Source organism: Rana temporaria, chromosome 7 (genome assembly GCF_905171775.1).
Source record: "Rana temporaria chromosome 7, aRanTem1.1, whole genome shotgun sequence".
Lineage (NCBI taxonomy): Eukaryota > Metazoa > Chordata > Amphibia > Anura > Ranidae > Rana > Rana temporaria.
In genome coordinates, this window is record NC_053495.1 from 161,949,721 (window position 1) to 161,965,861 (window position 16,141).

The 16,141-nt window shown below is 42.7% G+C and overlaps 1 protein-coding gene across 1 annotated transcript in view; it reads right to left on the minus strand.

The window, feature by feature from the left end:
- RALGPS2 (Ral GEF with PH domain and SH3 binding motif 2) overlaps positions 1-16,141 on the minus strand; it is a 281,112-nt gene that overhangs the window by 156,394 nt on the left and 108,577 nt on the right. Inside the window, exon 6 of the mRNA XM_040360339.1 lies at positions 14,044-14,094. Within this exon, the coding sequence (XP_040216273.1) occupies positions 14,044-14,094 (51 nt within the window). The remainder of the gene's footprint in view (positions 1-14,043; positions 14,095-16,141) is intronic.

Below are 16,141 nucleotides of genomic sequence, written 5' to 3' on the forward strand. Positions count from 1 at the left end.
ACAAAGCTGAAATCTGTCCTTTGATTGTGCTTAATGCCAGTCCTTTATCCACTCCTAGCTGGAGAAAACTTAATACTCTATCGATGGTAAACTTGCGAGAAAGCCATCGCTTGGACTCACACCAGCCTACATAGGCCTTCCAGACCCTGTAATAAATCACCCTAGAGACCGGTTTCCTGGCTCTGATTAGGGTAGAGATTACTTTCTGAGACAGACCTCTACCCCTGAGAATCAGGGATTCAGCCTCCAGGCCGTCAAATTTAGATGCCGTAAGGCAGGGTGGAGGATCGGACCTTGCGATAGCAGGTCTGGCCGTAGAGGAAGAGTCCAAGGGTCTCCCACTACCATCTTTAGGATTAGTGAGTACCATGCCCTTCTGGGCCATGCTGGAGCTACCAGGATGACTGGTATGTGCTCCACCCTGATCCTGCGCAGCAGGCGGGGTAGTAACTGGAGCGGGGGAAATGCATAAAGAAGTTTGAACTGATGCCAAGGGCAAACTAACGCATCGGTTCCGCAGGCCCTGGGATCCCTTGTGCGGGACATGAACCTGTCTAGCTTCTTGTTCAGTCTCGATGCCATGATATCCACGTCCGGCACTCCCCATTTCTGGCAGAGTGTCTGAAAGACCTGTGGATGCAGAGACCACTCCCCCGGCAACAGAGTCTGGCGACTTAAGAAGTCCGCCTGTAGGTTGTCCACTCCGGGAATGAATATAGCCGATATGCAGGGCACATGGGCTTCTGCCCACAAGAAAATCAAGCTCACTTCTCTCTGAGCGGCTTGACTCTTGGTTCCCCCTTGGTGATTTATGTATGCCACCGCCGTGGCATTGTCCGATTGTATTCTCACCGGGAACCCCTGCAGTTTGGACGTCCAAGCCTTGAGGGCTAGTCGAGCAGCTCTGAGCTCCAAGATATTGATGGGCAACTGCTTCTCTGCTGCTGCCCAAGTGCCCTGGCGAGTGCAACCCTCCAACATTGCTCCCCAGCCAAACAGGCTGGCGTCTGTGGTTACTATTTTCCAGGTCACAGGACTGAAAGTCTTTCCCTTCAGGAGATTCTGAGGGTTTAACCACCAAGATAGACTTTGCCGCACTCTTGGTGAGAGTGGCAAAGGAATTTCTAAGGCCTGAGGCCTCTTGCTCCATGCTGACAGGATGGCTGCCTGCAGGATGCGAGTGTGGCTCTGAGCGTATGGAACCGCCTCGAATGTGGCCACCATCTTGCCTAGTAGTCGCATACATAGGCGAACAGTTGGCCTTTTCTTTCTTAGAACTATATGTATTAGCTCTTTGATGGCCTTGACCTTTAATAGGGGTAGGAACACCTTTTGTTGTTCTGTATCCAATCTCATGCCGAGATATTCCAGCTGCCTTGTGGGCAGGAATGCTGACTTGTCTCGATTTAGGACCCAGCCGAACCTTTCGAGGTACTGAACTGTGAGGGCCACTGCTCGCTCCAGGCCAGGAGACGAGTGGTCTACAACCAAGAGGTCGTCCAGGTAAGCCAAGACCGTGACTCCTTGGGTCCTTAGATTGGCTAGGATTGGGGCTAGGACCTTCGTGAATACCCGGGGGGCCGTAGCCAACCCGAAAGGGAGCGCCATAAATTGGAAATGACGTTGAGCCACCGAGAAGCGTAGAAATACTTGATGTGGCTGAAAAATTGGCACATGAAGGTAAGCATCCTTTATGTCTATGGACGCCATAAAGTCGTCCTTCTGGAGCACGGCGACAGCTGACCGAATAGTTTCCATCCGGAATGAGCGGACCTTTAGGTACGCATTCACTCCCTTTAAGTCCAAAATTGGCCTGACATCGCCGTTGGGCTTTGGGATGATAAACAGGTTGGAGTAGAACCCCAATCCCTGTTCCCGGACTGGTACTTCTACTATCACCTTTTGGCATAGCAGATGATTCAATGCCGCTATCAATGCGGCTTTTTTCACAGGGTCGCCTGGTACTCTTGACTCCTGGTAATGAGGAGGAGGGATTTTTAGAAACTCTAGTCTGTAACCTGCGGCCACAGTAGACCGGACCCATTCGTCGGGAATATTGGCTTCCCAAACCTCTGCAAAGAGGTGAAGCCTTCCCCCCACCCTCATGGGTGGGGGCGCCTCTTCATAAGGCAGACTTAGGGGCTGGCTTAGCTGGTTTGCGATACCAAGGTTTCTTGCCGCCAGAGGCCTGTCCCTGCGATTTGCTGTTAAAGTTTGATCGTACAGGAGGCCGTCGGTACTGCCTGGAATTTGAGGGCCCCGAAGCCGGGGAAAGCTGCCTTTTACATGTAGGCCCCCGAAACTTCTTTTTGACTGGTAAAAGCGTACTCTTACCACTCGAAATAGTCTGAATGTATTTATCCAGATCTTCTCCGAAGAGTCGCCCTCCATGGAAGGGAAAACCTGCCAGAAGCTTTTTGCACGGGGGCTCGGCCGCCCAGTTTTTTAACCATAAGAGTCTTCTCATATGCACTAAAAATAGTGATAAACGAGACGCTTGCTGAATAGAGTCCTTTATAGCATCCACCGCAAAGCATAGAGCTCTGGGTATATCAGATAGCTCCTCTGCCTGCTGGGCAGGGATGTCCTTAAGCATCTGTTTAGTCTGGTCCTTTAAAGCTTGACAGATACCGATAGCAGCAACTGCTGGCTGTACCACTGCCCCTGCCGTAGCAAAGGAGGCTTTTAAAAGAGTCTCCAAACGTTTATCAACCGGGTCCTTAAACATTTGAATGTTTTCTACCGGGCAAGTTAGTGATTTATTCACACATGAGATGGCAGCATCCACAGCTGGGAGCGCCCATCTTTTGGCAAACTTCTCTTCCAACGGGTAGATAACAGAAAATTTTTTAGGCGGCAGAAAAATTCTGTCTGGTCGTACCCAATCCTGGAAAATTAATTCCTCCAAAAGAGGATGGACCGGAAAAACTGCGTTGTTCAAAGGCGCCCTTAAGGAGCCCAAAGAGGAAACTACCGGCCCCCGGCGCTCCGGTAAAGGCAACTTAAATGCTGAGTGAACCATATCTGTCAAAGACTGGACCCACAGACTCTCCGCTTGGGAGGCTGAGAATGGTTCTTCAACAGTAGATTCCTCAATTTCTGAACCCTCTGGATTCTCGTCCAGTAGGTCCTCCTGAAACTCTAATTCCTCCGGCGAGAGAATTTCAGCATCTGAGGATACAAATTTAGGCGAAGGGGATCTAGTCCGTTTCTTGCCTGGTAAAGACTTAGCGAACATAGCCGCCAATCTTTCCTCTAGCCCACCCAACGAGGCAGCTAGCATTTCCTCTGTGACAAACACAGGGTTGGGTGGATCTGGGCCAGCCGCCGCACCAGACCCCCCTATTGGCTCAACCAAGGCGGCCACAACTTGGCTACTAGGTGGGGAGAGTACCGGCATAGCCTGACTCATGTCCTCAGAATCCGAGGGGGAGCCCTTTTGTTTTTTGGCATTTTTTGCCCCTTTTGATCCTGAGCCTTTGGGAGCCATAGTACAATACCGAGGTACCCCTGCATGCAACAACTGACTGTTTGCAGCTAGGAATAGTTAAGAGGTTTAGGGAACAGCAGGATTACTAGTGTCCAAAAACCCCTGGTGAGGCCGAGTATGTTTATTCAAAAAATAAAGGAAAAAAAAATCTCTCTTTTTTTTTTTTTTTTTTTTTTTTTTTTACTATGATATTATGTTCCTTTAAATAAAATGTATATATATATATTCTTTTTTTTTTTTTTTTTTTTAAAACATACGGCCCCACCAGATATCCTTTGCGGCCTCCAACCTGCTGCAAAGGGGAATTTTTGGCTGTAGAAAGAAAATAGGCCAAGCCTAGGACGTACTACCCCTTTCCTGCCACCGGGGGTCACCGGAGTGCCGCTCTGCGTCCCCTCTCCTCCAGCATCAGCTCAGACTGAGCCATGAATGCAGCCTGTCTGTTCTTAACAGACGCGAAGGCACGCCTCTTCCTGCGCTCTCTCCGCCCCCTCCTCCCGAACGGCGCGAAACCGTCTATTTTGGCGTGCCCGCGCACGCGCGCGCGCCTGTCAGGAAGGAGAGAGACACATGGAGACGCGCGCCAGGCGCTACAGAGGCAGGGAGAGAGGATCGAGCCGTCGGCTGCAGGGCGGCAAATTTGAACCCCCGGACAGGTAGGCAGCTAACAGAGACTCTTAAGGGCTCAGTTCTTTGCCCAGAAGAGATTCAAAGATGACCCTATCTGACCAGCAGGGCAGCAGGTGGCCAGCAAAGACTTACTTGGACAGGGGAACCAGAGATGGGGGGGGGGGGAATCAGATCATCCTGTCTACACACAGACATAGTGACCAAGGTGCCTATGCAGAGCATACTTAGGCTACCCCCCCTTTTGATCACCCCTGGGGAGCCCGCTGTCGAACCAAGTTCCGCAGGCTCCCCACTTACCTGCTCCATGCCGCAGGACGTTTGCAAGCAAACACAGTCCAATCTTCTCCCATCTCCGTGGGTAGTGTAGTAGACCATCAGGCACTGGGGTCCTAGAAGGAACCGCTGTCCTGGACCTATATAGCACCCCGGCAAGCAGGATACTTTTGGCTTTGGAAAAAAGCACCAAGTCCTGGGCCCGGGGTCCAGCCCTCCAGAGAGGGCATTATAGGCAAAACCCCCTGGATTTTGGGGCCCGGGTACTGTCCACTTCGGCACTGAGGCACTCTGGACAGATCCGGTTAGCCTGCCAAAATCCTAAGGATATGGAGGCAAGCTATTCCGTGACCAACACCTAAGACACTGGCGAAAAAACTGAGGTACTCCTCCTATGGGAGGGGGTTATATAGGGAGGGGCACTTCCTGTTTGAGATTGCCAGTGTCCATCACCTGAAGGTACTCCATATAACCCACATAGTAATGAATATGCCGCTCTGTGTCCCGTGATGTACGAGAAAGAAAAAGGGTTAAACCTGTAAAGGTGAACTTACACAGTACCCCTCAACCCCTCCCCCTCAAGTCCCATGGCCATCTCCCGTTCTGAGCCCTGCTATAGCCATGTCGTAAGTCCAGGGCTTGGAAATCTACGCAGCTTAATCTCCAAAACATACTCCGTCAGGAGGTACATTTAGGAGCATTCTAATTGGTCGGCGCGGACCAATCAGAATAAGCGTAGCCCGACCTGTCAGTGGGGAAGAAGAGTGAAAGCTACAGGGATTGCCAAGCCCAGAGCACGTGAAGTGGCTATAGCAGGGCTCAGAACAGGAAATCACCATGCTCCAAGTCAGCTGGACTGGGGGGGTGAGGAGGGGGTCCTGCGTAAGTTCACCTTACAGATTTTTCTGTAAAGGTGAACTTACACTTTAACTGATTAGGAGATTACAAAAGACAAAAACAGATTTAGGGGCTAGCGTTAGTCCTCGTTCTCACAGGGTGTGCCGTACCATACGCCCACGCAAGGTCATGTTCACCTGCACAGGCAGTCCCATTGATCTATATTGAGACACAGCCGCTGTGTCTCAATAGGACACCCATGTGAGTGGGGGTCCTCAGATGCAGACCACACAAATCCAGGGACCCGCACCACACAGATGTCCTATTGGGACACAGCAGCTATGTCCGTGAAGCCACTGTGTTTTAATACACATCAATGGGACTGCCTGCAAAAGAAATGAATGGAACACCTGTGCATCCCTGTTGCAGGCAAACACAGCCCAGCAAGGCCATGCAGTATTGTACGCCCTGTGTGGATGAGGCCTTAGAATCATAAAAAATTAAAAAAATAAAAGAATCTCAAAGCATACATAAATGCATTAAACTATTTTTAAATCTGCCCAGAGTTCAGCTGTAGGCTGCTTGACATTTTCATCATCTGATGAACTACAGAGCAATTGGATAAACATTATAACTTTTTTTTTTTAGATTGCAACAGTTAGACAGGAAATTATTATCGCCGGCCTCAGGCAATACTCAACGTAACTTCCATTAGGCTCCTGACTTTATATGGTAAAGCAGCATATGGTGACAGATGAGGATAGAACAGGATGTATGTATCAGGATGATGGACTAGACTCGGCTGGACAGGATGACAGCAATTTATCTTTTACAATATATAACGATTTACAAGACAATTAAAGCTGCACTCAGTGGTAAAAGACAGATTATATTCACGGCATAAAAGGTTTTCTCATGCTATTGCATATTATAAATTTATATATATATATATATATATATATATATATACACACACACACATAATATATATATATATATATATATATATATATATATATATACACACATATATACATATATATATATATATATATATATATATATATATATATACATATATACACATACATATATATATATATATATACATATATATATATATATATATATATATATATATATATATATATATATACACATACATATATATATATATATACATACATATATATATATATATATATATATATATATATATATACACATACATATATATATATATATACATATATATATATATACACACATACATACATACATACATACACACACACACACACACACACACAGAATTTGAAAGCATTCCATTAAACTGACCTGAATGGGAACTGCAGGGTAACGCGTACAAAAAATGCACTAAAGTCAGTCGTTTTGTTTTTTTTGCTGTCGGAATTTCTGCCAGCAAAAGATAAAGAGCTGGTTCTCAAATTTTCCGACCCATCGGGAAAATCCGATCGTCTGTAGCAATTCCGACGCGCAAAATTCCGATGCATGCTCGGAAGCATTGAACCTAATTTTCTTGGCTCGTCGTAGTGCTGCACGTCACCACGTTCTTGACGGACGAAAGTTCAGAGAACTTGTGTGACCTTTTGTATGCAAGCCAAGCTTGAGTGGAATTCCGTCTGAAAAAAACATCCAAGGTTTTTCCAACGGAAAATCCGATAGTGTGTATGGAGCATTAGGGGTACTGCTACACACAAGTGGTTTATCTTAATGCATAAGAAGGCAATAAGAAAAAATAAATAAAAAAATCTGCCTTTACAACCACTTTGAAACTATCTGCAGTGTTGAGATTAAGGCACTACTGCCCCCGACTGCCAGTCTTAGGGAATCTGGAGTGAGATTTGGTGATGTCACTACTGTGCAGGTCACCTAGGTGAAGGCCTTGACATGAGAAAGTAAAGCCCTGCTCTACCAACATGTCCGCCTCCACTCAGACACATACACAGAATACAAGACAAGTTAGTAATCGCAAAAAAAATAAGAAAGAAGGAAAGAAGGAAAGAAGGAAGGAAAGAAAGAAAGAAAGAAAGAAAGAAAGAAAGAAAGAAAGAAAGAAAGAAAGAAAGAAAGAAAGAAAGAAAGAAAGAAAGAAAGAAAGAGGAGCAACTTCAGGGGGAAAACAGACAAAATAGTGACTAACCGTTTTTCCTTTGCCTGTTTTGAGGGCACAACCTCAAGATCAGTTCCTCTCTAACCTGAAGGCTAAAATACTTATTTCCAATTTACAGCCAATTCTCTAACTTCCCCTCCAAATAACTAAATCTATCTTACCTTTTGTGTGCTATATAAGCACCTACCACACCAGTGATAATATAACTGTCACAATTGCAAATAACAGACGCAGGTAAAATGCTTCAAACAAACGCGTCCTCCTTCCTCACTTTTTTTACATCAGCATTTTTATTGCATCACAAGCTCAGTTGCACAGCAAGAACAAAAAAAATCCCCTTAGCATATACAGTAAAAACAATATAGTATACATATGGTATACAGAGGATGGTACAAGATTCAAAAAGCCAAGTTATATAATTTCCACACACACACACACACACACACACAACAGAGAACACTTAACATACCCCTGCTTGGATCTCATATCCATATATGCTCACGTTGAGCGGACAACTGAGTGGCAGACACAATCATAGTTAAATAAGCAAATGTGATGTAGGTGAACTAGCTACCTTCCAACAGGAAGGTAGACAAACCCAAGATTCTACTGTAACAGTGACCCTAGGGTCTTCAATGTTGATCTCTATTATGTCCAGTGAAAAAGAGACCCAAAACCAGCCTGGAATCCGTAGTCAAGCCAAAAGCCTGTACTATGGTGATGTCAATTTCTATAGTTTCAGAGACACTAAGAAATTATATCTGAAGAAGAAGTCGACGACATAGGACTAGTTGGGAAGGTGCCAAGCCCGGAGTGTCTACCCATGGCTGCCATATTTTATAAAATGTATACGCAGTGTTTCTGTGCCGATACGTCAACTTTTCCTCGATAAGAATGGCATTTACTTGTTTAATCCACTGTTTCGTCATTGGAGTATGCAGTGACGGAAATAAAAAAGATGCGAACTGCTTGTGAGAAATATACAGTAATCCAAGTACTGCCACATTTGAAGAGGTAAAAAGTTCCTCATCAACTGCGCCAAGCAAGTCACTGTGTGTAACAGAACAGTGGTTTGATAAAAAGACAATATATTATATTGGTCACATCTTTGCAACATCTGAAAAGTTTTGGGCAACGCCACAGCAAATGTATGAGGTGTCTCCATTAGCTCCCTCACATTTGGGGCACAAAGGGAACTCCCTCCTACCCCACCTGTGAATCAGCACCAGAGTGTGGTACGTTCTATGCAAGATGAATAGCTGAGAGAGCTTGTATGAAGAAGAGACTGAGATGGTCGGCATAGACTGAAAACATATTTCCCAGTCTTCACCTCCAATCTCGCCCAAGTCTTGTTCCCACCTGTGTCTACATTGTAGTCTAGCTGCATCATGTATCCTCGAGGACAGAGTAATGTATATCTGCAAAATCATGTACTTTTATTTTGTGGCACGAGTATGTCACTTAAGGGATGTTCTGTGAGTTCTAACCTGGACTGTCATACCAGAGTCTGTAAAGCATGTCGAAGTTGAAGATATCTATAAAAATGCTGTTTTGACAACTCAAACTCCATCTGTAAAAGGACCATTTACACACAACTTAAAGAACAAAAATTAATATAGGATGTGCTACCTCACGTAATTCCCGATTAGTGCATCACATACAAATACACTTTGATATTGCACTGTATCTCATTTTGCACTTTGTATTTATGAATTTATCACTTTGCACTTTATGTATTTGATGTACTAATCAGCAATTGAGTGGGGTAGCACACCTATAATTTTTTATTATTTCATGGGTGTTTGTGTAGTCGGACACATTGTAGATTTGTGGCTTTCTCCACATATTTTGCTCTATTGATTAATTTTTCATTAAGAGCAGAGGATCATGCAAACAGTTTTAAAACTTAAAATAAAAACCTTGGGGGGATCTAGAACAGTGTCATTTAGTAACAGTGGCTGAGACATTAGCTACATCTTCCACACACTTGCATTTTAAAAGCCTTCAGAGAAAAGATTAACAGAAGTGATATACTAGTTGAAAGATGCAATTAAGTCTACTATCAGAGTACTAATTAGTACTGGCACAACCAATATAATTTAACCTTGAGCATTTGAAAATCATTAGGAAAGTGGCATGTACAATTCAGCAGTCAACACACAAAAGCAAGTGTATGAAGACAAGTCATTTAAGAGTGATGGTGTTAACATGAGAAATAGTAACTCTTACTGATTTATGTCTTAGCAATTACTTGTGGGCTTCTCAGAAAAGCACAAGTAAATTTAATTAGGCCAGGGGAGGTCTGAAAAGCAATTCCTACTAAGTGATCTGTTCCAGTTGTGGTGTGGCACTTTGTATCTGTCCGTCTATCCATCTATTGTCTTTTTAGTAAATATTGAAAAAATGCATTGCACTGGCATATTTAAGACTTAAATTCACCAAAGTGCTGAGAGAAAAGCCCTTAAAGAGACTGCAATGTACAGTACATCACATGTGTTACATAGTTGGAAATATACCCTGTGTGGGTATGTATTTATGTCCTTACCACTTCCCGCATTTCTGTATATTGTGTTCACTATAGGTCTGCATCAGTTTACACACGGGATCCTTAGAATGTCGTCAAACCATTAATTTTGGCTATAATCTTCCGCTAAGATTTGTGCGTTTATGCATTTGCATATGAACGTTATTTTCGTGTAAAAGGTCTCTGAGGAACCCAATAGCCCCAAGACTCCACCATCTTGGATGTGATGTCAGCTGCACCAGAGCTGTCACTCAAATGACACCTTATAGCAATTCCCTTCTCTCTATCCCCCCCCCCCCCCCCCCACCATCGACATAAAAGGTTGAATAGGGAGGGAAAAATAGGAGTAAAGTAGCTGAGCTAGCACAGAGTATTTAAATGCTCCCAGAAGAGCAGAGGGCTACGATATGAAAGGACGGAAGGCGCTGTGCTAGGAAATGGACTCTTGGAGCAGTGGAAATTTCTAGCAAATTTAAAGACATATTTAAAGAAAAAATAAAGATATATGAAAAGGAAAAATAATGCATGTAACCATTTAAAATACTTGCTCTCCATCTTTCCTGAAATTTGTTGTCGAAAAGGTCTAACAATATAAACAAACATGGCTACAGTTAGACTGTTTAGCCTACGTTATTTTCTGTCACTATTAGTCAGACATAGATCATCATTGTGACTTACAGTTGTGCTCAGAAGTTTACACACCCTGGCCGAATTTATGATTTCTTGGCCATTTTTCAGAGAAAACACCACAAAAACTTTTCTTTCACTCATGGTTAGTGTTTAGCTGAAGCCATTATCAACTGTGTTTACTCATTTTAAAATCATAATGACAGTGGAAACTATCCAAATGACCCTGATCAAAAGTTTACATACCCTGGTGATTTTGGCCTTATAACATGCACACAAGTTGACACAAAGGGGTTTGAATGGCTATTAAAAAGGTAAACATCCTCATCTGTGATCCGTTTGCATATATATATATATATTTATATTACATACATACACACACACACACACACACACACACACACACACACACACACACACACACACACACACACACACACACACACACACACACACACACGACAATGATCCAACTCTGGGGAGATCTCAAATATGCAGTTCATGCAAGACAGCCCAGGAATTTACAGGAACTGGAGGCTTTTTGCCAAGAGGAATGGCTAGCTTTACCATCTGATAAGATAAAGAGCCTCATCCACAAATATCACAAAAGACTTCAAGCTGCCATTGATGTTAAAAGGGGGCAATACACAGTATTAAGAACTGGGGTATGTAAACTTTTGATCAGGGTCATTTGGGTAGTTTGTTGTCTGGATTTTAAAAGTAAACACAGTTGATTGATAAAAATGGCTTGAGCCAAACACTAACCCATAGTGTTTTGGATCACTATCCATCTGTACTGTGAAGCGCTGTGTAATCATTGCTGCATTTGGCTGAATCGTGGCTGGCAGGATCTCTCTAGAATAGTAAATTATACGCTGTGCTTTGGAATATTACACAATAAATGCGTGCCGAAGATGAAAACAAACACATGTAGTGTTAATGTGACGCAATTGACAAAGATATATAACCAAAATAAAAATAAATATGTCAATGAAAACATTAATAAAGTACTCATGTGCATCCAAGTGCTTTGTGACACAGATATAAGTGTCCGGTGGTATATAGGGAACACTACTAGTCCCGCTCTAAATAACAAAAAAATAAAATTGCTATTTAAAGAGGGACTAGTGTTATTCCCTATATACCACTGGACACTTATATCTGTGTTACAAAGCACTTGGATGCACATGAGCACTTTATTAACGTTTTAAATTTACATATTTATTGTTTTTATTTTGGTCAAATCACATCTGTCACATACGTCACATTAACACTACATGTGTTTGTTTTAATCTTCAGCACGCATTTATTGTGCAGTATTCCAAAGCGCAGCATATAATTTACTATTTTTGTCTATTTGCACAAGCTTATGAGACGCGTGTAACGCTTGCAGCTGGTTAGTGAGATCTATTGGACTTTGGGTTGATTGAGGCTCGCAGGAATTCTATTACTTTCTTAGTATATCTCTAAATACGTCAGAAACCATCCGGCTGCTTCTGTTTTCCGTCACATCAGCAATATTCACCAATCACTCAGTGCCATTGGAAGCCATGCATGCCCAATGCCATCACACTGCCTCCACCATGCTTTACAGATGATGTTGTGTGCTTTGGATCATGAGCTGTTCCAAGCCTTCTCCACAGTTTTCTTTCAATCATTTTGGTACAGATTAATCTTGGTTTCATCCATCCAAAGAATGCTTTTCCAGAACTGGTCTGGCTGTTTTTTGGCAAAGGCTAACAAATGGTTTGCACATTGCGGTGAACCCTCTGTATTTGCTCTTGTGAAGTCTTCTCTTGATTGTAGACTTTGATAATGATTACACCCACCTCCTGGAGAGTGCCCTTCACTTGTCTGGATGTTGTGAACGGGGATTATCTTTACCATAGAGGATCCAGCGATCATCCACCACTGTTGTCTTCCACGCATGTCCAAGACTTTATGTTGCTGAGCTCACCAGTGCGTTTTTTCCTCAGAATGTACCAAACTGTTGATTTACTCATAATGTTGCTGCCAACTCTCTGCCAACTCTCTGATGGATTTGTTGTGTTTTTGAAGCCTTACTACGGCCTGTTTCACTTACATGGCCTTTGAACGCATGATGTAGATTCACAGTAATGGATTCCAAATACAATTCTTAAGAGCTGTAATTCCTAAAGCTTTCCTCCGATTTGGATGTACATACCCTCAAATTAAACCCGAGAGTGTGCACTTTCAGCCCATATCCATTATATAACTATAGCTTATTTATGTTTTTGTTATTACCTGAAAAAATCAAAAATTGTGCCCATGTCTAAATATATATGGAACTGTATGCTGTACCATTGTGATACATTGTAGGTTCTGTAATGATGCTCAAAATGTAAAAAAAATATAAAAATAATAATATTGGAAAAGTAGCAACTTGCAGAGTCTCTCACCTGGAACCAGAAGTTGTCATGACAACTGATAAGCACGGGTTCTAGGATAGTAGCTCACTATGACAAGGATGACAATACTGCAGCAGGCGCCTTCAAAAACAAGTCAGCAATAGCAGCACCATATTGTTTCCTTTAACTTCCTTAGCGGTAATCCAGAGTGACTCGGGGTGAATTTTTTATACCAAAAGCGGTATCCCCGAGCCAGACTCGGGGCCGCCTCGAAGCATCCACAGGCACAAGTTACTTACCTTCCCCGCTGTGTGAGCGAGTGGCGTCCTCGCTCGATTTACACAGTGCCTGTGTGCCGCCGATCTCCGTTCCCTGCGAGGTTACGACACACGGGGGCGGAGAACGGCACCAAATTCAAAAAAGTAAACACATTACATACAGTATACTGTAATCTTACAGATTACAGTACTGTATGTAAAAAATACACACACCCTTGTCTGCCCAGTGTTCTGCATGTACTTTTATAAAATAAAAACTGTTCTTTCAGCCTGCAAACTGTAGATTTCCCATAGCAACCAAAAGTGTCCCTTTATGTCAAAAGTGATTTTAGAGCAGCTAGAAAACAGCGATAATAAATTAGAATCACTTACAGAATTGAGCGATAGCAATTTGTGGGGAAATTCGTCAAAAAAAATAAAAAGTAATGACAGCGACAATTCTGCAACTGAGCAAATTTCAGTGTTTTTGATTTAAATACATTATTGAATCTTTTTTTATAATAATTACATTATTATTGGTTATAATTATTTATTATATTATAATTTATGATATTGTGTTTCAAACTTTATCATACCCGGGATGTCTACTAGACTCTTGTTTGGACAGATTTAAGTAAATTATTCTTAAGAATTGCAGGCCTACAATGTAAAACGCCAAATTTCCATGCAAAATAATTGTACCGCTTTTGGTACAAAATTCCAGACATAATCATACCGCCAGGGAGGTTAAAGGTGAAGCACTACAGTTAAAAGTAAACAAGGAGAACTCAGCCTCCATACACTCTACCTGGATTTTTAGGAGTTTGAAGAGAAACAAAAATGTAACAAAAAGCTAAAAGCTACAAGAAAAAAATGTTGAGACCATTTCATGAACTACTCACCTCTGGCTGAATGGCTTTAAAAACCGGCATATCCATTAGTGTTATCTGACCCTGCAAGAGAAAGCCCAGAGGATTAAGCCTGAAGACTAACCTCATCTATGAGGTAAACGGGAATCAATGAATTGAAGATGATGTATGTTTAAACATATTAGGAACATATGATCCACTCTGATGCTTTGTTTTCCCTCTAGAGCTCACTGACATGTTTATACTGGGGTACAGTATAAGTCAGCTAAGCAGGTCCTGCTGGCGGGGAATATTCATTCTACACACTTAGACCAAGGTCAGATTGAGTTTGTGGAAAATCATAAAATGTTTATGAAATATAACCTATACTATGGTACAATATACACCAGGCTAATAAAGCGATACATACAAATGCATGCAGCCTTGGATCATCTTTAACCCTTCGCATGTCATCCATGTATGTATTGTGCTGAAACATTCAAGACAATGCTATTGTCTGCCAATCTCCAAGAAAGAGCAGTATGAAATGTAGAAATTCACCAATATCATGAAGTTTCCTACTATAAGTCTGTCAACACTCAGATCTTATACAAGTTTACTGTGACCAGTTCAAGCATTTAAAAACCCAACTCACCTGTTTGTTTTTGACAACGTGTGACTGCACATAAAAATGGGCAATGACGACTACTGGCTCAGTATGTGCCGTCTAATATACAGATTTCTTTTGCAGCAACCTCAAGACTGCATGAGACTCTCTGTGGTGCCAATACGGTTATACTACTATACTATATAATAATGTTTATAGAGTTTAGATTTGTTTGAGAGCTGCAGAACCCCATTGTAGGTTTTTGAGATGCATGTTCATCCCTTTAAACATGTCTAAACCATCCATAGAAAAAAGTGCCATCAGGACTACTAAAATAAAATGTACATGCAATATGAAATGGTATGTTAGCCCTTCTCCAGCTGCAAACAGGCATCAGCCTTAAACTTGAGGACCAACAGGTGGGTTGGGGAGGGGGGATTTATAACTGTTCTCATAAGGAGAATATTTAGAAAAATAAAGTACAAATATCTTTAGGGAAGGCTGAACTATAATAACAAACTAAAGAGGAATACCAACCGCTTTATTAAACGATTAAAGAGGTTGTAAACCTCAGGAAAAAAAAAAAAAAAAAATGCAAAACTAGAAAGCTCATTATGAAATACTTACCTTAGAACGAAGCTGTTGCAGCGGTCCCCGCAAACCGCTGAGATGGCTGACATTTTACTTGGAGTTTCTCCCTGGTTCGCGGGCTCCTGCGCTGTAATTGGCCGGAGCCGCGATTCACAGCATGGGCTTGGAAGGAAAAGCACCCGTGGGTAATGTAAATATCCCCTAAACCGGACAGGTTTAGGAGCTATTTTCACTACAGTACCTATAGGTAAGCCTTATTATAGCTTGATTTTGAAGTTTGTGTGTATCCTTAACCACTTCCCGACCTCCGCATGTAAATGTACGTCCACAATATGGCACGTACAGGCACATGGGCGTCATTGTACGTCCTTGCCTATTAGCGGGTGGGGGGTCCGATCGGGACCCCCCCCACTACATGCGGAGGTCGGGTCCGCTCGGGGAGCGATCCGGGACCACAGCGCGGCTATTCGTTTATAGCCGCTCCGTCGCGATCACTCCCCAGAGCTAAAGAACGGCGAGAGCCGTATGTAAACACGGCTTCCCCATGCTTCACTATGGCGGCGCATCGATCGTGTCATCCCCTTTATAGGGGAGACAATCGATGACGTCACACCTACAGCCACACCCCCCTACAGTTGTAAACACACACTAGGTGCACCCTAACTCCTACAGCGCCACCTGTGGTTAACTCCCAAACTGCAACTGTCATTTTCACAATAAAGAATGCAATTTAAATGCATTTTTTGCTGTGAAAATGACAATGGTCCCAAAAATGTGTCAAAATTGTCCGAAGTGTCCGCCATAATGCCGCAGTCACGAAAAAAATTGCTGATCGCCGCCATTAGTAGTAAAAAATAAAAAATAAAAATGCAATAAAACTATCCCCTATTTTGTAAACGCTATAAATTGTGCGCAAACCAATCGATAAACGCTTATTGCAATTTTTTTTTACTA